Genomic DNA, 20746 nt, shown 5'->3' on the forward strand with positions numbered 1-20746 from the left:
TTGTCCTCCTGGGTTTTGGGGTCCCCCCATCCGCTCTTGGTTTTCCCCCGACCCCCCCCCCCCAGCCCTTTCTCCCTGGTGCTGTTTCATAGTTACTAGCGGCTGTATCTCACATCCACACACCCACGACACAGGGATTTCTGTGCCCAGCTCCTGTCTCCTCCTGGGTGACAGTGCCGCCCATATTTCCAGTTGCCCGGGAGCAGATCCACCGTTGGTAACCAGACATTTCTAACGCTGGTGAACTGTTTCCCTCACCCTTCAAATGTGCTCTTCCTGCTCTAAGCCAAGCACATTAGTGGAACCAGCGGCCACTGTGAGCCCCCAGAATCCTTTGCCCGACGCCCCACCCATCCCCGGGTTCTGCTGATTCTCCTTCTGAAGAGTCTCCATCCCTCCCTTCTGCTCACCTCCCAGTTTTTACCTTCATCTGGACCCTCTCCTTTTCTCACCAGGGCTTCTCTGACAGCTTCCCCCAATTCGTCTCCTTCTAATCCATCCTCCTGATTGTGGGATGTTTTTCTTATACAGGCAGATCTTATTCCTTTCCTGCTTCAAAGCCTTCCCCCTCTCCCCACTGGCCCCAGGATAACACTCAAACGTCCAAGCCCCATCGAGCTTTTCACCTGGCCTAGAGTTCTGGCTCAGCCCCGGGCCCTGCCCAGCCCACCCCCTGCTCACACTGGTAATGCTTCTGTGCCTCGGATCATCCCGTTCCCTTTGCCTGCAACACGCTGTCCCCACGGCTCTGCCTGGCAAACCGCCCATCGTTTGAGATCTAGTCCAGATGTTGCTTCCTCCATGAAGCCTCTGATGCTACCCCGACCCCAGCATGGGGCTAGTCACACTTTCCTTTACGTTCTCATAGCACGCATGTCATCACATCATGTTTATTTATTTATACGCCCTTGTTCTTTATGTACCTGGCAGCTCCCATGGGACGTGGAGCCTGCCTTACTCACCCGCGTGTCACCAGGGACTGGTAAGCAGTGGGCACTCAATGAGTGCTTGTTGCCTGACATGTAGTGATGGCCAGCATCCAAAGACACATGTGGCCCCAGGACTTTGGACCCATCTCCTGATCAGGCCGGAGGATGACAGGATCCCAAAAGGGAAGAGAAATTCAGATTTAAGGTGGGCAACATGGTGGCTTCTCAGATGGCAGATTGTCTAACTTCAAATCCCAGCTCCAGCCTTTACTAGCTGTGTGGTCTTAGATAAGTTGCTTAACCTCTCTGAGCCTTATTTTCTTTACCTATAAAATGAGGCTAATTATAGCACCTACAGCATAGTGTTTTTGTGAGGAATGCATAAGTTAATACATGTGCCTGGCACATACTAGGCAATAAATGTTGGCTATCATTATTGCTGATATAGTAGTTATTATTATTACAGTGGATTGAGAGACTCAGGCAGAATCGTCCTCAGTGGCTTCTGCCCTGGAGCACTGCCAAATCCCAGTGTCCATTTCCGGACAGAGGCAAGCATTGGCTCTGTGCCTAGAAGCCCCAGACGCAGTGAGCACAAAGCTGGGCCACCCAGGGCGAAGGGCTTCCATCATCCCCAGGGCATCTTGGACGCCTGGCTATTCGGGCTGGTTGGTGTCCAGATACCAGAGCAGGAAGGAGGCTGAGCTGACCTCTGCCTTCCTGAAAACAGGCCAAAGCCACTGTCCCTTCTGAGTGCTGTGGGTGGTATGTGGTGGAGGTGCGGAGTCTCAGTCAGCCTGGGGCAGAACTGCCAGCTCCAGAGCGGGCCTTGGAGTCCCTCTAGCCGTGGGGCCCAGGAGCCTGCTTACCAGCTGGCCTTCCGCGGGGCTCAGCGCCCAGAGCCTCCCTGGCTTTCTGAGCGGGGGCCTGTGAGTGGAGCCCTTCTGGGCTGGGGAAACCTCAGACACCAAACATCTCAGGTCTTTTGAAAGGTTCTAGGCCTCAGGATTGTCCTTTTGCTTACAATTCCGGGGAAAGGCTCCGACTCAGCTGAGAATGGGCCGTGGTTTAAATTGCAGGGAGAACTCCCGAGGGTGGGGTTAGAATCAGGTGGTCGGGTGGTCATCCTAACAGCTGCGGGAAGCTGCTGGCTGACTCTCGCTCCCCTGCACATAATGGAACGTGGCCAAAGCAGCTTCCTTTCAGCAACAGCAGGCAGGGGCCGGGGCTCCCTGTGTTGGGGATTTGTGTTTTTCTGAAGGGAAGGAGAGGAGGGGACACTCACATCACCCGTGGGAAGGTCCCTTCGCCTTCTCTTCATGTGTAAGACCCTACTGGTGATGTCCCACCATCAACGACAGATCAAAAGTTGCTTTTGGGGGAGGGAGGGCCGGTGAGTCACCAGCAGGACTTTCTCCACACCCAGTGCTAGATGTGCAGCACACACACACACACACACACACACACACACACATTTCAAGCAAACATTGGACCAAGGTGTAGTAGGACAGCACTGCTACTTAGGAGGCAGCGAGGAGATGCCAGTTCTTGGCATATTCTATTTGTCATCGGAGGTCTGGATGGACATTTCTGGGAGTACCATCCCTTATCCCATACCATAAGCCTTTTTTTTTAAACCATCAGCCTTTAGAACTTGAAGTTCACTGAACCACGAAAACGGCATTCTGTGTGCAGAATTTCCATAGCCCCACCTACACCTCCCAGTGCCTCGCCCCCTCCTCCCCTCTCCCCTGCTCGCTCCAGGTGTGATACCCAGAGGGTTCTTGCTTCTGCTCAAGGAAACCCATTTGCTGCTCCTTCTATTCCAGCTGCTGATTCTTCTTCCTTAAAAAGAAATCTTAAGTTCGAATATTCTGTGTTCTCTGTTATTTTATGTGATTATTTTTATGGGTATTTTATGGAATAGGGAGTATTTAGGCCTTCAGTCCGAAAATGCTTTACCACGATTCCTACAATGCACCTAAATCAGGGTGGTGAGATCCACCTGAGTTTCTGGGTGGAAAGGGGGTGCATTGTGATAAATTTAGAAAACAGAACTGAGTCCATTCTACTGTGTCTGAATAAATCCTTTTAGTGATCAAGGAAAAACTCTATCCAAAGTCCAAACCAATCTCAGAGTAGATCAATAAAGACAACACATGCTTCAGCTGGGCCGGTGAGCTAGTAGGATTAGAAATGCAAGAAATTCTATTTTTAGTACAAATGATGACTAAAGCATAGATTTTAATGAAGTCCTCTCTGAATTAGCCCAGTCATATCTCAACTTTAGCTAATGGCCAGGGCAGAGAGACACTGCCTTCCCAAATCCCCCCTGCCTGGTGCAAAGCTTGAGGGAAATCCAGCCAAAGGTGAAGCATACAGAGATGAATTGATGTTGCCTGTGCCCTCTCGCCTGATTTTCATTAGGCTCTAAGCATGGGAACAGGAAAGTGGGTAGTATAAAAATGTCCTGGATTTGGAGTTGGAACACCAGAGGTTAGAGTCCCAACTCTGTGAACTTTGGCGAATCATGTGATGCCTCTGTGAGCCTCAGCTTTTCATCTGTAAAATGGGGATAATGATACCTTGCCCTGCCAGCTTCACAGGGTTGACATGAAGATCCAACACAAGATACGCTGTGTAAACCGCAACTCGACCTTTAATCATGAGGAGTCTCCTTTCTTGTGGGATGACCCCCTCTGAGCACAACCCCTCCCCAGGGATCTGCTTTGTCTCCTACATGTCTCGAGGTTATGCTGGCATCCTGTGCCCTGGTCACAGTTAGGAGCAGATTTGCTGGTCTTGCCTGAAGAATATTTGTCTTGCTTGTCCTGTGACAGCAGCAGTTGCTGAGGCTGCGCCTGGCAGAGAGCAGGGGAGGGCAGAGTTAGAAGAGAAAAACTGGCTCGAGACAGTACACTGCAAAGGAGGAGTCTAATTACAGGCTTGCAACTGAAACTGTGCATTGCTTTGCATCTGGGGTTCTGCAGTAGAAGTCCTGGAGTGATAAGAAGTTTGGAAAGAACTGAAGAAATGGGGAAAATAGAGCCACAGAGAGAGCAGAGAAAAGACAATTAGTAATGCTAGGGAAGAGAAGAGTTTTTAAGAAAAAAGTGCAAAATCATAGTACACTATTTGGCCCTGCATTGTGCAACATCTGCACGGTCATAGTGTAAATGAGAATTATCGATGTGTGATAAGACTATATTGGGACGGTGGGAGTAGGAAGATGGACAGTGATGATGGTGAAAGAAACTCTTCCTTAGGCAGGAAGTCAGTAATGTTTATAATAGATGAATCAGGAAAGAGAAATATATGAATATTGTTTGGACATATGGAACTATGGGGAAAATAAACAGCTGAAAGTGTTAAAAGAGATCGCTTCCGGGGATCAGGACTGTAGGGCAGAGGCTGTGGTTTTCATCATATGCCTTTGATTCTATTACCTTCTTTTTCCTTTTTCTTTTTTTTTTTTGCGGTACGCGGGCCTCTCACTGTTGTGGCCTCTCCCGTTGCGGAGCACAGGCTCCGGACGTGCAGGTTCAGCGGCCATGGCTCCGGGGCCCAGCTGCTCTGCGGCATGTGGGATCCTCCCGGACCGGGGCACGAACCCGCGTCCCCTGCATCGGCAGGCGGACTCTCAACCACTGCGCCACCAGGGAAGCCCTACCTTCTTTTTTCTTAATCATCACATGTATTATGTAGATCGAATCATATTTTTAAAAGAGAAGTTCTGCAAATCATAAGACTGCTTTCTAGACAGGAACTTTAAAGCTCATCTAGTACAGTCTCCAACCTTCAGACAGGGAAACACCCCAACCCAGGTGGCTGCTCAGAATGTCCTGCTCAGCCCCTGAAGAAATCACCGAAGGAAAAACAACGTGATTCAGACTGCTCGGTGAAAGTTGTGCTTGAAAGTGACAGAGGCTTTTGGGAAATGGTTGTTGACTATTGAAAGATTGCTGTGCACCCTGTGAGGGGTCTCCCACTGAGGTCAAAAGGGCAATTGGAGTGGGGGCCAGAAGACCCCCTAGTCCTTCTCTTGCTCCTGCTTTGCTGTGAGATCTGAGCGTGTCATGGCTCTTTCTGGCCTCAGTTCCTGCCTCTGGACAATCAGGGCTTTGAGTTTTCCCAGAGCCTTTATAGTTCTACATTCCTAGAACTAGAAATGACAGCAAATAGCTTTCTGTGCACCCAGCACAGCAGAGAAAGAGGGGGAATGGATAACAATCAAGTGAACAAATAAGATGCTTTCTGACAGTGAAAATCTTCCAAAGAAAATAAGCCAGGGGGATGGGACAGATACTGATGGGATACACAGTACCAGAGGGGCATGGCTACTGGGTGATCCGCTTCTCTGAGGAGGGGATGCTTGAGTTGAGACCTGGACAGCGCAAGAGAGAGCCAGCTGAGGGTGGAAGGGACAGGGTGCTCCCGGAAGCTCAGCTCCAAGGAACTGAGACCAGACCTGGCTGGCAGAGCGCTGAAGCCCACAAGGAAAAGGGGAGACAAAAGGGATCAGCATTCAGTATGACATTTTTGGAAGGGAAAATAAATTTCTGTGAATGGCAGAGATGAATTTGATGCCACCCTGGGTTTGTTGGGCTGGCCTTCATCCAACATCTATAGCCCAAGGAGCTGTCTGTTCTTCAGTATCTCCAGAGAGGGTCCACAGAGTCCCAGTGCAGGAGAAAACATGGGAAGGAGACAGCACCGCTGGGAAGAGCCACGGGGACGGCAGAGGCTAGTCTGTATAGGCTAGAATTATACTTCTGGGGGAACTAAGGGATGTTATTAACTCAGAAAACATGACATCAAGGCTTGTCTACCTACCCAGTCCATACATAACAGTTGGTCCAGTACTTTATACCCTTTGAAAACCCTCTGAAGATCAAGGCTGGCACAGCACTAACAGTGTCCAGTTTATGCTTGGCAGTAAATTAAGTTTGAATTGAATTGAAAAATTAAAAGTAAAATAAATTAAATGTACTTATCCTTTGACCCAGCACCTCTACTTCTTGGAATCTGCCCCTCAGAAATACTAACACAAGCATGCAAAGAAATAAGTGCAAGGATGTTCACTGCAGTGTAGTTTGGAGTAGCAAAAAGTCTGGAAACGCCCTAAATGGCCATCAGTGGGGAACTAACGGAGTAGATTGTGGCATAGCCACCCAACCGAACACCAGGCAACCATTGCAAGAATGAGATGGATCCATATGCTGGAAAAGAATGATCTCTAGAGATATTATCAAGTGAGAAAAGCTGGGTTGGAGGATGGGCTCTTAGCTGCACACCCCTGCCCCCCATGAGCCCCTGGACCCCTAAGCCAAGGGAAATTGGGGCTCTGGGGGACAGACACACCCACTCGCTCGCTGTCTAGGGAGGAGGTGTGGGGAAGGACAAAGAAAAAACGCTGCAAGGTGGCCTCTCAGTGGTTGAGCTCCACCAATCCAGAAAGTGGACACTGATGCACCCTCCAGTCAGGATCAAAGGAGTGAGTGAGGGGCGGGACCTGAGGCCAGGAGTGTCCCCCTGGGGCAGCTCCCTCCACATGAAAACCTAAGGAGTGTGGAATAAGTGTTCCCACCTAACGAATATTTCTGGAAAAACGCACAGGAAACTGGGAAGAGTGGGTCACTAAAGGAAAGGAACTTGAAGAGTGAGTCACGGATAGTGACGAAGGGGAACTTCCTTCGGTACAGAGATGCAAGGATAGAGGATCATGTTTAGTCTTTTAAAAGTTCATGGTGATGCAGTGGTTGAGAGTCCGCCTGCCGATGCAGGGGACACGGGTTCGTGCCCCGGTCCGGGAAGATCCCACGTGCCGCGGAGCGACTGGGCCCGTGAGCTACGGCCGCTGAGCCTGTGCGTCCGGAGCCTGTGCTCCGCAACGGGAGAGGCCACAATGGTGAGGGCCCCGCGTACCGCAACAACAACAACAAAAAGTTCATGGGGTCTTCTCTATTTGTGAATAATTGACTCCAAACCCTCTGGTGAGGTTACCGAGCAATGCCTTAGGTCTGAAAGTTCTGTCACTGATTTACCTCATTTTGTTTTTCACTGGGGATCTGAATTCCAGACACCAACATGGGAGAGTACTAAGTAGGTGACATGTCTGTTTTCCCTAATTCTCCTGGACTCCTAATGGTTCAAACCAAGCCATAGCCACCCTTGTATGCCTCTAGACTTTTCTCTTACACTGAGCTCAAGACCTTACTTGACCTCTCGTAAAAACTTACTCTTTTCTCTGCAGGGCTTTATTTCTAATGTCTGGAATTCCAACTGGAATCACTCCCAGGTGTGAAAGCAGTGTTTCCCAGACACTAGGCATTTGAGAACCACCGTCAGGATTTTTGCTGACATTGAAGACCACCTGCCCTTTTATTTACATAATATTTTTCTTACATGACTTTTAAAACTTCAATAAAGTTGTTTTAAAAGACGACTTTCTATCACTACTATAAATGGTATTACTTCTTATAAAAAGAAAGAACCTCGAAAAGAAATAAAATCTAAACAACGTTGTTAAATCCTGGCTATGCACTGTGACCCATCCAGAGTTCTGCTTTTTCTTTTGGTTTGAAAGAAAATTGCTAAGTGTTAGAGACAGTCTAGCACCCCAGGGTCTTTTTCCTTGATGGACTTGGAAGGATTAGAATGGGGACTTTCTTACTACGTGGTTCACTGTTCAGTGGTTCACTGTTGTTTAATGCCATATCAATGCACAATCCAAAATCATGCCTTATAACATTTGAATTCCACACTTTAGGAAAGAGTTAGTTAAAGCCTTTCTTTCCTTTTCTAGAAAGTTTTAGTTATGTGTCCTTACGTATTTGTGTCATCTGAGCTGGACAATATGTAAAGCTATTATCACCCTGTAGTTATTGGCACTGCCTGTGATGCTGGCACTTTGGCATTCCAGCTGATATTAAAGTAACATGGCATTCAGTGTGGTAATGCACCTTTTTTTGTGAGGGTCAGAAACGCATCTATTTGGAGGCAGCATGGCAGGCCTAAACAAAGGGGAATTTGTCCTTTTTAAAAGAATTGGGAGAATCTGTGAGCTGATTTCACTGGGTTCTTCCAAATGATGTGCAGAATTGCGGCTGGGACCGCCCAGGCTGAGCTCTGAAGCCACATGGCTCCTGGCTCATTGTTTATGAGTCCTGGGTCTCAAAGAGGAGCCCCTGTGTGAGCTCACGAGGGAATAATGCGTCCCACGAGTGGGAGTGAGCCTGGTCAGAGAAAGGGTGGAGGGTTTGGAGGGTTTTGTGCAGTGCAGCTCTCTAAGTGGGAGAGTTGGTATCAGAAAAAGGCTATTTTATTCTTTTTAAAAAAAATTTATTCAAGTCTAGTTGATTTACAATGCTGTGTGAATTTCTGCTGTTACAGCAAAGTGATTCAGTTATCCGTATATATATGTGTATATATATATATATATATATATAGTCTTTTTCATTTTCTTTTCCATTATGGTTTATCACAGGATATTGAATATAGTTCCCTGTGCTACACAGCAGGACCTTGTTGTTTATCCATTCTATACATAATAGTTTGCATCTGCTAATCCCATACTCCCAGTCCTTCCGTCCCCCACCACGCTCCTTGGCAACCACAAGTCTGTTCTCTATGTCTGTGAGTCTGTTTCTGTTTCGTAGATATGTTCATTTGTGTCGTATTTTGGATTCCACATATAAGTGGTATCATATGGTATTTGTCCAAAAAGTCGATTTTAAATTATTCTATTTCAGAAATATCAGTGGATGCTCAAACTATCGGGGTGACATTTTGATGAGAGATTAGTTCTTTACATCATCTCAAAATATCTCCCTACATGTGCTGAACCTTGAAAACACTGCTAAATAAAAGAAGGCAGACACAAAAGGACAAGTCTTGTGTCATTCTGTTTCCAAGTATCCAGAATGCGCAAATCCATAGAAAGAAAGCAGATTAGTGGTTGCCAGGGGCGAGTGGAGGGAGGAATGGGGAGTGTCTGCTTAATGAGTACAAGGTTTCCTTTCAAGGTGAGGAAGTGTTCTGGAACTAGATAGTGGTGATGGAGGTACAACATTGTGAACGTACTAATTGTCATTAATAGTACATTTTAAAATTATGTGCATTTTATCACACTAAAAAATACCTCCCCAGAGATTACTTTTTAATTACAAAGGAGAAATGCACAATGGAGAAATCTGGTAAACCTTAACCCCTTAATCAAAGTTAACATCACCAATAATGGACAAACTGACATCCTATGCCCCCTGGTGGGACACACTAAGGACACATGAGTATGGAGTATTCTTGCCAAGAAAGCATACCCTGAATCTAATCGTTAGGAAGCATTAAACAAATGGAGAGACTTTCTACAAAATAAATGGTCAGTACTCTTACATAATATCAATGCCAGGAAAGGCCAAGAAAGGCTAAGGAACCATTCTAGATTAGATTAGATTAGATTAGAATCTAATATGATGTGATAACAAAATGCAGTGCATTATCTTGGATTTGTCCTGGACCAAAAACATAGTTAAGGCCGTTACTGAGATTATTGGAGAAATTTGAATATGGACTGTAGGTGAGATAAAATATTGTAAAATGTGAAATTTTTGTGATTATCATGCTATGGTTATGTACAGGAATGTCCTTGTTTTTCAGAGATGCACACAGAAGTATTTAGACGTAAATTATGGCATAGGCAACTTACTCTCAAATGGTTCAGAAAAAATGTGTGTGGGAGGGTGGAGTACTTGGAGGGAGAGAAAGAGACTGTTAAAAAATAAAATCAATCCATTTAAAACTGGTGCTATAATGTTATCATACATAGTGAAAACAAGGTCTGATTTGGTTTTTAAAAGTGAAACTAAAACTTAATTTTATGTTACACAAAATTTTAGTAATAGTAACGGGTCACAAATTATTGGAATGAAAGAAGAATGAATCAAGTGTTGATTTGGGGAGTTAGTAGCATTCACTCGTCCAACAGGATTGGTTGATGTGACTTTTTTTTTTTTTGCGGTACGCGGGCCTCTCACTGCTGTGGCCTCTCCCGTTGCGGAGCACAGGCTCCGGACGCGCAGGCTCAGCGGCCATGGCTCACGGGCCCAGCCGCTCCGCGGTACGTGGGATCTTCCCGGACCGGGGCACGAACCCGTGTCCCCTGCATCGGCAGGCGGACTCTCAACCACTGCGCCACCAGGGAAGCCCCTGATGTGACATTTTTGCTTGACATTTGCATGTCGTTTGACCAAGACGATGGTCATTTTTGCAAAAATGTTCAAAGACTTCATCAGTTTTCCCAAGTGTCGCTGTTTATCCTTTGATATTCAAAGCATTCTTTTGAGCGCTTTTCTTTCTTTGCTTTCTTCCTCTCCTCCTCCTCCTCCTCCTTCCACTCCTTTTTCTTCTTCCACATCATTCAAGTTTATTTTTTTCCTCTTTTATTGTTAACTGGTTCAGCTTGGACAGGTCTTCATGTATTAACCCCTTCGGTGCCTTTTGAGCGGTTCTTCAGTGTCACTTTCATCAACCTGATACAACCCTAGTTCTTTTGCAAGATTTCCAATGTCACTTTGTCATCGCTTTCTGTTTTGTACGATTAAGACTGTCCAACCATAGTAAAAAGCAGTTTACCCTGGAATCTCAGTGGTTTAACATCCAAAGGCTTATTTCCCAATCACAGTATCTGTCCAAAGTGTGAGGCTTCAACGCATCACGGCGCCACCATCCCAGCTACTTCATCAAGGAGACGGAGCATGGAGAACTCACACCTGCTCTTCAGCCCGGAAATGCTTCAGCCTGGAAATGACGTAAGCCAATGTTGCTTACAGCCCATTGGCCAGAATTAGTCACAAGGCTCCGACCTAACTGCAGGCGAGGCTGGGAAATGCAGTCTTTTCATGTGCAGAGAGGAAAATGAAACTGCGGCTGTCGGCCACGCATTGTGTTTGCCTTTTGTGGTTGGATGTTATTCAGATGGGGTTAGATATTGAGGGGTGTTTGAGTGAGGATTAATTTTTTAATTTTTTATTGAAGTATAGGTGATTTACAGTGTTGCGCTAGTTTCTGGTGTACAGCAAATTGATTCAGTTATATAAATATATATATATATATATATATATATATATATATATATACACACATACACACATATACATATATTTTCTTTTTCATATTCTTTTCCACTATGGTTTATTACAGGATAATGAATGTAGTTCCCTGTGCTATACCTTGTTGTTTTATCTATTTTATATATAGTAGTTTGTATCTGCTAATCTCAAACTCCTAATTTATCCCTCCCCCACCCTCTTTCCCCTTTGGTAACCATAAGTTTGTTTTCTGTGTCTGTGAGTCTTGCTGTTTTGTAAACAAATTCATTTGTGTGATATTTTAGATTCCACATTAAGTGATATCATATGATATTTGTCTTTGACTTACTTCACTCAGTATGATAATCTCTAGGTCCGTCCATGTTGCTGCAAAAGGCATTATTTCATTCTTTTTTATGGCTGAGTAGTATTCCATTATGTATACATATATACCACAACTTCTTTATCCGTTCTTCTGTCAATGGTCATTTAGATTGATTCTATGTCTTGGCTATTGTGAATAGTGCTGCTGTGAACATTGGGGTGCATGTATCTTTTCAAATTAGAATTTTCTGTGGATATATGCCCAGGGCTGGGATTGCTGGATCATATGGCAATTCTATTTTTAGTTTTTTCAGGAACCTCCATACTGTTTTCCATAGTGGCTGCACCAACTTACATTGGGATTAATTTTATAAATGGTCAGATCATTAGGAAGTATTTTCCTATTTGATCACTTTTGCTTTGTTACGCAGCAGGGCAGCAGGGACTGTGATAATGAATACTCAGACAGTGAGCTTACTCTGGTGCTGTGAAATCCCCATGGCATTGCCTGGTGGGTGGGGGATCTGGAACAGCATTTTAGCACACACAGAGCTACTCTTTCCTGCCCAGGTGCCTGCGGTGTGCTGCTTCGAAGACTTACAATGCTTTTCTAAATTAGGGATTTTAATTGGTCTTCACCCCTCCTCCTCCACAGGGAATATCTGGCGTCTGAATGCAACAGAGAAGAGCTTCTCCTGCCAGACTTTGTCCAGTAAAGTCTCTAGGCAAATGAAAGATGGGAAGAGCTGTTTAAGATTTTCTAAAACCCCATGAAAAGTTGCTTATTTTTCATTTTCCTAGTGCTTTGTCCCTGACAAATTTGAATTTCTTTCACCCTCTTTAGCACATCTCCTCTGGGCTTTAAACGCTACTACTCTGTGCACCACTGTGCCCCGTGAAAATGTTGGTGCTTCTGGCTTTCATCATCATCTTCCACATCACGTCTGCGGCGTTGCTCTTCATTGCCACCATCGACAATGTAAGTTCCCTTTCCTTTTGACCATCCCAGAACCTCTGGATCCTAGAGTCAGTATAAGTAGGATTGAGAACTCCCCCAAGGTGATTATAATTTGGAGTCATCCTCCCTACCAAGCACACCCATCTCCTCAGCCTGGGCCCGAGGACTCTTGGCCTAAGTGTGGTGGTTCGAAGCATCACATGTGTCTGGACGGGCAGGAACCTTGGTCCTCTCATCCCTGAGTCCCCCACAGAGCCTGGCACGATGCCTTGGCTGTAGGAAGCCCTTTGAGGATGTGGCTTAAATTCAGCTCTCTGCAGGTCATTTTCTTAACCGTGGCACGGTTGTCATTTTGGGCTGGATCATTCTTTTTGTGGATGTTTAGCACATCGTAGGATGTTTAGCAGCATCCTCGGTCTCTACCCATGTGATGCCAGCAGCACTCTAGCCCCTAGTTGTAATGCCCAAAAATGTCTTCAGATATTGCCAAGTGTCCCATGGGAGGCAAAATCACCCTTGGTTGAGGACCATTGCCCTAGATCTCCCAGATGACCCATCCCAGGTGATCTTTGCCCCATCCTGTCTCTGACATCTCCTTACTGACAGGATCCCCTGTTGCCAGCCCACCTGGCCATGCCCTTCCCGGCAGAGCTCATGCTTGGAACTTTCCCCATTCTGCCCATGAGCCCATGACAAATTTAGTTCTTTCCTTGAGTGTCCAGCTCACAGCCATATAGCATTTGATAAATAACCTATGGTCATAGATTAACGTCCCTCCTGGCAGGAAATGAAGCTTTTTACCAGAGATGCCCTATGGCCCACACCCTGATCCAAAGGCCTGGCTTCAATCCTGATAGTTTCAGACTGTGGAGACATTTAGAGTCAGAAAGTCTGCTCAGAAAGCCAAAAAGTGCACCTACAAGCAACCATCCAGTCTGGCTGCATATAGGCTCCTGTCAATTAATCATCAAAATAACAACAACACGGACCAGGACAACACCTGTCACTTAGGGAGTACTTACTCTGGCAGCGCATATGCTCAGCCCTTTTATGTGCATCATCTCATCTAATCCTCCCCTCAGGTCTACAAGATAGGTCCTCTCCTGGCACTATTTTATGATGAGGAAACTGGGCCTCAGGGCATTTAGGGAGCCTGCTGGAATTGACATGGCAGGAAAGTGGCAGAGCTGGGATTTGAAGCATTCCAGAGGCTCCTGGCTCTACATCCTGTAAGGATCCTGTAAGGAGTGCAGTGATTGGGTCTGGGTTCCTGGAGGTCCTGGAAGAGCTGTCATGAGTGGCCAGGGCAGGGACCACATTGATGCTGTGAGTTAAAGTCCTGGGAACCTACCATTATCCAAAGGACCCACTCTCTGTGAACTAAGTGGTTTTGAATGTTCTTTTAGAATCTTTTTCTATTGCTTTCATCTAGTCCCTTGGGATCCTGAAAAGGTCCCAGACATAGTGAAAGGGATAGATTAACATTAAGCGCAGAAAAGCCATCAGCCACAGCAACAGCTAATCCCTGTGGGTGTTTCTGTTACCATGGCCCTTACTGAGAAGACACAGGTGGGCATTTTTGCCAGTCAGTGAGTCATGCGGTCTTCGTGGTGAGTTAGGAATTGTGCTTGGCACTATCCTTAGGCGCGTAGTGGGAGCTCAGTGACCGACTGTTGCCTGGATGGGGGTGGGGTGGGGGGGAGATTCCAGTCTTCGGGTGGACGGAAGGCAGAAGGAGGCCCATCTGGGGGCAAAGAGCAGCAGGAGCACAGAGAGAAACAGAAGCATTTGGATGGAAAGCAGGAGAGTCTTTTGTCTGATTATTTCATCTGAAACAGGCTCTCCCCGCTAGATCTCATCCTTTCCCCCCTTCCTCCGGCACCACCCCTGCAGTTCTGTTGGAATTCACCCCCGGCTACTCTTATCACCACCAGCTGAGCCTCACCTCCTCACCCCCGTCCTGGGAGGGCCTGGACCTTCCCTTTCAGCAGACTAGTGGAGTGGGCGTCACCTGGGAGCCTGTTAGAAATGCAGACTCTCAGGCCCCACCCCAGACCCCTTGAACCAGAATCCGCATTCTAACCAGATCCCCAGGTGACCTGCGTGCACACCACAGGTTGAGAAGCACCGGTCCCGAATTTTCATCTAGTCCTGTGCCTCACCTGATTAGGGGCCCGTGTTTTCATAATGAACGAACAGCCTTTCCCTGTGTTCCCATTTCGTGTTACAGGCCTGGTGGGTAGGAGAGGAGTTTTTTGCAGATATCTGGAGAGTATGCGTCAACAACACGAATTGTACAGAAATCGATGACTCCATTCAAGGTGGGTGTGAAGCTGCTGGGAAAGCACTGAGTGACAAAAGATCCCTCAGGAGAAAGGCTTCCCTGTTGTCTGACTCCTCACCCCTCCTTCATCACAGCCTGTGCAGAGAGGGGCCTGGCTGCTGCTCAGGGCATGCTGAGCAGGGGTCAGCATAAGCTGGGGACAGGAGCGGGTGGGGAAGCCAGAGGCCAGAGGGCACCAACTCCAGGAATGCTGGGCCCCACCCTTCTCTTCTCTCTTTCTTGGCCAAGCAGAGCTTCCCTCCCTCACCCCTTCTCAGCTTCCGCCCTCATCTAGAATCTTCTCCCCACACCTCTAAATAGGCTCAGAGACATCTGTGTTACTTCCCTGCATCTGAGCAGCCTAATGGGCAGAAACCTGAGAGCTGGCTCCTTTAAGAGCTGTGTGACCTTACCTTGGGCAGGTCACGTGAGTGCTCAGACTCTCAATAGCCTCAGCTGTACATGCAGGTGACAGCAGTGCCTGCCCCTGTACAGGAGCCACAGTAGACAAAAGGGCTTTGCAAATACAGAAAATTGCACCTAAAAACATGCCAACCCCTCTCCACTGTGGAGTGAATGGGTTGGTTTTCTGTTGTAGAACTGATAGAAGAGGCATTTTGGCTCCCAGCGCCTGATAAAATACTGGATGCCCAGTTAAATTTTATATCTCACATAAACAACTAATAATTTAGTATAAGTATGTCCCAAATATTACATGGGACATACTTATACTAAAAAAATTGTTTTTGTCTACCTGATATTCAAATTTAACGAGCATCCTGTTTTTATGGGGTTTTTTTCGTGGAATCCTATTTAGAGAGCAAGGGACCTTGATCACTGGGTCCTAAAGTCTCGCTATTCCAGCAATAACAATGTCAACGTTCATAATAAAAGCAAAAATACCAATAGAAGGCATCATTTATTGAAGGTTTACTGGGAGGCATTGGGCTAAGTCCTTTACATAAATGATCTCCTGTCCCTGTCTGCAGGGACTGTTGGCGCTGTTTTAAGATGGGGAAACTGAGACACAGAGAAGAAACCCAAGTTCACAAAGTCAGGAGTAAATGATGGAGTTAGGATTCCAGTCTAGACATGACCAACTCTGAAGCCTGCATTCTAAAACACATAATGCAATCCACGCCACCTCCCCTCTGGGTCTGTTTCTCTGCTGTGCTAACCCTTGACCCTGGAAACAGCAATTCTTCCCTGTTGGAGCCCCATCGTTGCCAGGGTGCCTGGTCAGCTGGGAGCACTGGCTGTGCTCTGAGGCAATGTTTCCCAGCTTCTGTCATTTGCATATAACATCCCCTGTGTGCATTTCTTACCGCTTATTTTTCTTTATTTTTTTAAATTGAAAAAAAATTTTTTTTTGGCTGTGCCATGCAGCTTGCAGAATCTTAGTTCCCTGACCAGGGGTCGAACCTGGGCCCCCTGCAGTGGAAACGTGGAGTCCTAACCACTGGACCACCAGGGAATTTCCTTATTTTCCTTTAAAATAACTAGCTGGCAAACTACCAGCCAGATTCAGTCCAATGAGCTAAGAATGGTTTTTATATTTTTAAAGCATTGTAAAAAAAAAAAACAAGCAAAAAACCCCCAAAATAGGGCTTCCCTGGTGGCGCAGTGGTTGAGAGTCCGCCTGCCGATGCAGGGGACACGGGGTCGTGCCCCGGTCCGGGAAGGCCACAACACTGAGAGGCCCCGGTACCGCAAAAAAAAAAAAAAAAACCCAAAATAAGACAATGAACAAGGGACTGTATGGCCACAAAGCCTAGAATATTTACTGTCTGGCCTTTACAGAAAAACCGTGCCAACACCTGCTTTAAAACAGTTCACTTTTTCCCTACATAAATTTATTTTAAAGGGAACTTTATCTGCCTATTGTAAGTCATACACTGGTATGACTTACCATAAAAGAAAGAAAACATTAAAAAAAAAACTACATTGAAAACCAAATGATGTTATTAAATTCTGAACACATGCACTTGCCTTTTGATGGCTTTGAATCTGTTTCTGGTTCTTTCCTGGTTAAAAACCAAAACCACCACCAACACCCAGATACTGGCAGGTGTTACAAAAGTGCAAAAGCACCAGGTGTAGAGCTCCTCCTCCTTGGGGGTCCTTGGATGAATTTAAACACAAGCAAAGGGAACATTCCTCTCTTTAGGTGAGGTTTGGTTGTTCGGTGACCTGGTTGGGTTCCACCTACGTTCATCTCATCAGCCAACAGTGGTACATGCTGCACCCACCCCCCAGCTTTGAGAAACTCTGCTCTAAAAAAAATGAATCCATCTTTTTCTTTAAAGCCTTTGTCTTAGTCCATTCGGGCTGCTAAGACAATACCATAGATGGGGTGGCTTGAACAGCAGATACTTATTTCTCGCAAGGTGCCAGCAGATCCAGTGTCTGGTGAGGCCTCCCTTCCTGGTTTGCACACAGCCACCTTCTTGTTGTGTCCTCACCATGCAGAGAGCAGAGAGCAAGACAAGTTATTGTGTCTCTTATAAGGGCACTCATCCCATTAATGAAGGCTCCACCCTCATGACCTAATCACCTCCTAATAGCATCCCATTGGGGGTTAGGATTTCAACATATGAATTTTTGGGGGTATACAAGCATTCAGTCTACAGCAGCAGCCATGTTTTCCATATTTGCCCCATCACCTGGGGTACTTGCTAAAAATACAGATTCCTGGTGCCCATCCCAGAAGGACTGTATCATAATCTCAGAGGAAGAGGCCCAGGAATCTATTTTAAGAAGCCCCTAGGTGATTCCTGGGATCGGGCAAAGTTGGGAAGCTCTGCTGTAAGCCAGAGGGTCACAACCTTGGCCCCATGTTGGAATTCCCTGGGGGACTTTACATGCCCTACCCCACTTCTTGTCTGATCCCAACACCAAGAGATTCTGATTTATTTTACCTCAGGGTAGCCTCCAGGATTTTTATTTTTAATGGAGCTATAATTTACAAACAAGGAAATGCACACTTCTTAAGGGCTCAGTTCAAAGTTTTGACAATTATATTTATACCCATGTAACTATCATCCAAAGCAAGATAGAGAACATTCCCATCACCTCAGAAAGTTTCCTCGAGCCCTTTTCCACTCACTTCCCACCACCCCCTGCCCCAAGGAGCAGGGTTTCTGACTTCTGTCACCATGGTTCTCTCTCTCTTGCTCTTGGGCTTCATATGAAATCATATGGTATGTATGTGTGGGGGTGGGGGGTGGGGCTCTGGCTTCTGTTCTCACCGTAGGGAATGGGGAGGGGGCTAGATGCTCTCTGAGAGATCCAGTGGACCAGGATCCATTGCTGTAAATGTTGGATTAAGTACTTACAAATCATGCTTCCCTCCAGTCAGTTTCAGGTAAAATTTTAAAAAAAAAGAGGATTTGTCCTTAGGTTTTCCTCTGCAGCTTTGGGCACTGTTCCCTCACCTGTCTTAGCTGCATCCTGGTGATAACATCCAGCCCTTACACGGGACTCCCTCTTTGCTAGCCCCACCTGAAATCCTTACATAGTTGAGTTCATTCCATGTTCCCCCACTGATGAGGTGGGAGCTATTACTATCCCCATTTTACAAGTGAGGAAACTGAGACCCACACAGGTGGCTCCAGTCCCTGCACTTGACCCCTTCATAGCCTCACCTGTGTCCTTCCCACACGCAGTGCCCTCCACCCAAGACCAGCTCCTTTATTCGCTGAAAATTCCCGATGCTGAGCCCCAAGCTCTCATGCCCCACTCACTAAGTCTAATCTGAAAAAACCACTTCCCCTTTTCCTAAATAACAATCACAAGGCTCACCCTCTTAGAGGATATTTTGTGTCCACAGAACACTTCCAGAAGGTCCCTCAGCCCCGTGAGCCCTGTATCTCCAAGAATCCCTTTGGAGGTCTTTATACGGTGCAGACCCCCAATCCTGACGCAACCCATCCCATTCCAGCCTCTTGATCCAGAATCTGCCAGGTTGGGACCTGAGGATTTGTACTTTAAATAAAAAAACTGACCATGAGCCAGGCACTTGGGGGCAATACCCAAACCAGGAAGACTGCAGAGTGGGTGGTTCTTGCTCCATTTTCCAGATAAGGATGTTGGAGATCATCTGGTCAATTGCACAAATGGACACTGGAGGGAGGGGGTGTCAGGAAGACTCCTTGGCTGCCCTTGTGCTCATTCTGTGCAGATGAAAGCCTGGTGCCCTTTTGCTTCCCATCATCCCTGCTCTGGAGCTGTCACTGTGCACCCCAGGGGCCCGGGCGGTCTGTGGTCCTCAGTCATGAGCTCTTGCCCTTTCCCCACAGAATTCTCCACGGTGCAGGCGGTCCAGGCCACCATGATCCTGTCCACCATTCTCTGCTGCATTGCCTTTCTGATCTTCGTGCTCCAGCTCTTCCGCCTCAAGCAGGGAGAGAGATTTGTTTTAACCTCCATCATCCAGCTCATGTCATGTAAGTAAAACGATGGACTTCTGGAGTAAACACTCTCTTCCCAGCCAATCATGAGTAGAAGCCGGGAGGAGTGTGGCAGGTGAGGACTTGGAAAGGAGAGGTTGGCAGCTGTGCCATGGTGGGATGTTTTATACTTCAGACTTCAGATTTAGTTAGGGGGTCAAGAAGAGTGTCCTGAAGATATGAAGCCTGAGCTGGGATCTCTAGGGTAAGTAGGAGTTGCTGTCTTGGTACAGAGGAGAGAAGCATAGTTACCCCAAGGAAAATCTGGGTACTTAACCTCATCCTACCACTAATATCTGTGAGTGTTGGTGATTCAGTGAGGATGCTTTTGGCTGCAAGTAAGAGAAAAATCCAATTAACAATGACTTCGGCCACAAAAACTTTTACTTTTTTTATATAACAAATCGCTTAAAGGTGGAAGGTGTCAGAGTTGGTTTGGCAGCTCAGCAGCATCATCAAGAAGCCCCACTCCTTCCATCCTTCCATGCTGTCATCTTCAGAGTGTCAGTGATGACCTCATGGCCCCCAAAAGGCTGCTGCAGCTCCAGACATTCATCCTGGCCTAACAGTTTCTAAAACAGTAAGCAAGGGAAAATACAGCAACAAAAAAAATGCTTTCTCCTCCCACATCTCCCTCTTTTCAGGGTATTATATTTTTCACGGAAGGCTTTTCTGTGGCCAGAACTGGGACACATGGAACCATAAACTATAGCAAGTAAACAGGAACAGGATTGCCAAGAGGGGTTGGCAGATTATGGCCCATGGGCCAAATCTGGCCCACTGCCTGTTTTTGCAAATAAAATGTTATTGGAACACAGCCCCGCCTACTCATTTATGTATCATCCAAAGCTGCTTTCATGCTGCGACAGCAGAGTTGAGTAGTTGCAACAGAGACCGTACGTGGCCTGCAAAGCAGACTGCTTCCTGCCTGGCTGACCGATGGCTTGGACCAATTATGACCCTTTGGGCTGGGTAGCTGGCTGCCCAAACAACATTGAGTTCAGCTAGCAAGAATGGGAAGCAGAATGGCTACAGGGTAGGCAGCACTATTCTGCTACAAAATATTAGTTGTAATCTTCCCAAGAGACTAAAATAAATACCTACTAATGACAAAAACTGAAGTTTGTCTTCAGCTCTGACCATAGTCCCCTCAGGTCCCTGGTGCATGCTGTGGTCTGTGACTTATTTGGACCCTGGCTTTCTTCCGACAGGCCTGTGTGTCATGATTGCAGCTTCCATTTATACAGACCGGCACGAAGACATTCACAAGAACAACTCAAGACTGTACGCCCTGACCTCGGACGGCAGCTACGGCTACTCCTTCATCCTGGCCTGGGTGGCATTTGCTTTCACCTTCATCAGCGGCCTCATGTACCTGATACTGAGGAAGCGCAAATAAAGCCCAGGAGCTGGGTCACTTTCGCTGCAGTACAGAATCCACGTTCAGATAACCGTTTTGTATATAATCAATTTTTTTTTTTTGTGGTTTTTCTAGCAAACACATTGTTTCCTTTAAAAGCCAAAAGAAGAGAAGAATTTTTGCATTCTTGAGATCAGAGAATAGACTATGAAGGCTGGAATTCAGAACTCCTGCCCATCTGAAAGACTCAACACCACAAAGCCAAAGATCCAGCAATGCTCAGATCCAAAAGTGTTCAGCAGTATCTTTCTTAACCATG

The 20746-nt window shown here is 46.5% G+C and overlaps 1 protein-coding gene across 1 annotated transcript in view; it reads left to right on the forward strand.

Moving 5' to 3' along the window:
- The window catches only part of EMP2 (epithelial membrane protein 2), a 37672-nt gene extending 17137 nt beyond the window's left edge, over window positions 1–20535 (forward strand). The window contains exons 2-5 of the mRNA XM_007462834.1: window positions 12183–12317; window positions 14527–14617; window positions 18918–19064; window positions 20279–20535. Coding sequence (XP_007462896.1) covers window positions 12240–12317; window positions 14527–14617; window positions 18918–19064; window positions 20279–20466 — 504 coding nt within the window. The 5' untranslated portion in view covers window positions 12183–12239 and the 3' untranslated portion in view covers window positions 20467–20535. The remainder of the gene's footprint in view (window positions 1–12182; window positions 12318–14526; window positions 14618–18917; window positions 19065–20278) is intronic.
- The last annotated feature ends 211 nt before the right edge of the window (window positions 20536–20746 follow it).

This window comes from Lipotes vexillifer, unplaced genomic scaffold, assembly GCF_000442215.2.
Source record: "Lipotes vexillifer unplaced genomic scaffold, Lipotes_vexillifer_v1.1 scaffold306, whole genome shotgun sequence".
Taxonomy (NCBI): Eukaryota; Metazoa; Chordata; class Mammalia; order Artiodactyla; family Lipotidae; genus Lipotes; species Lipotes vexillifer.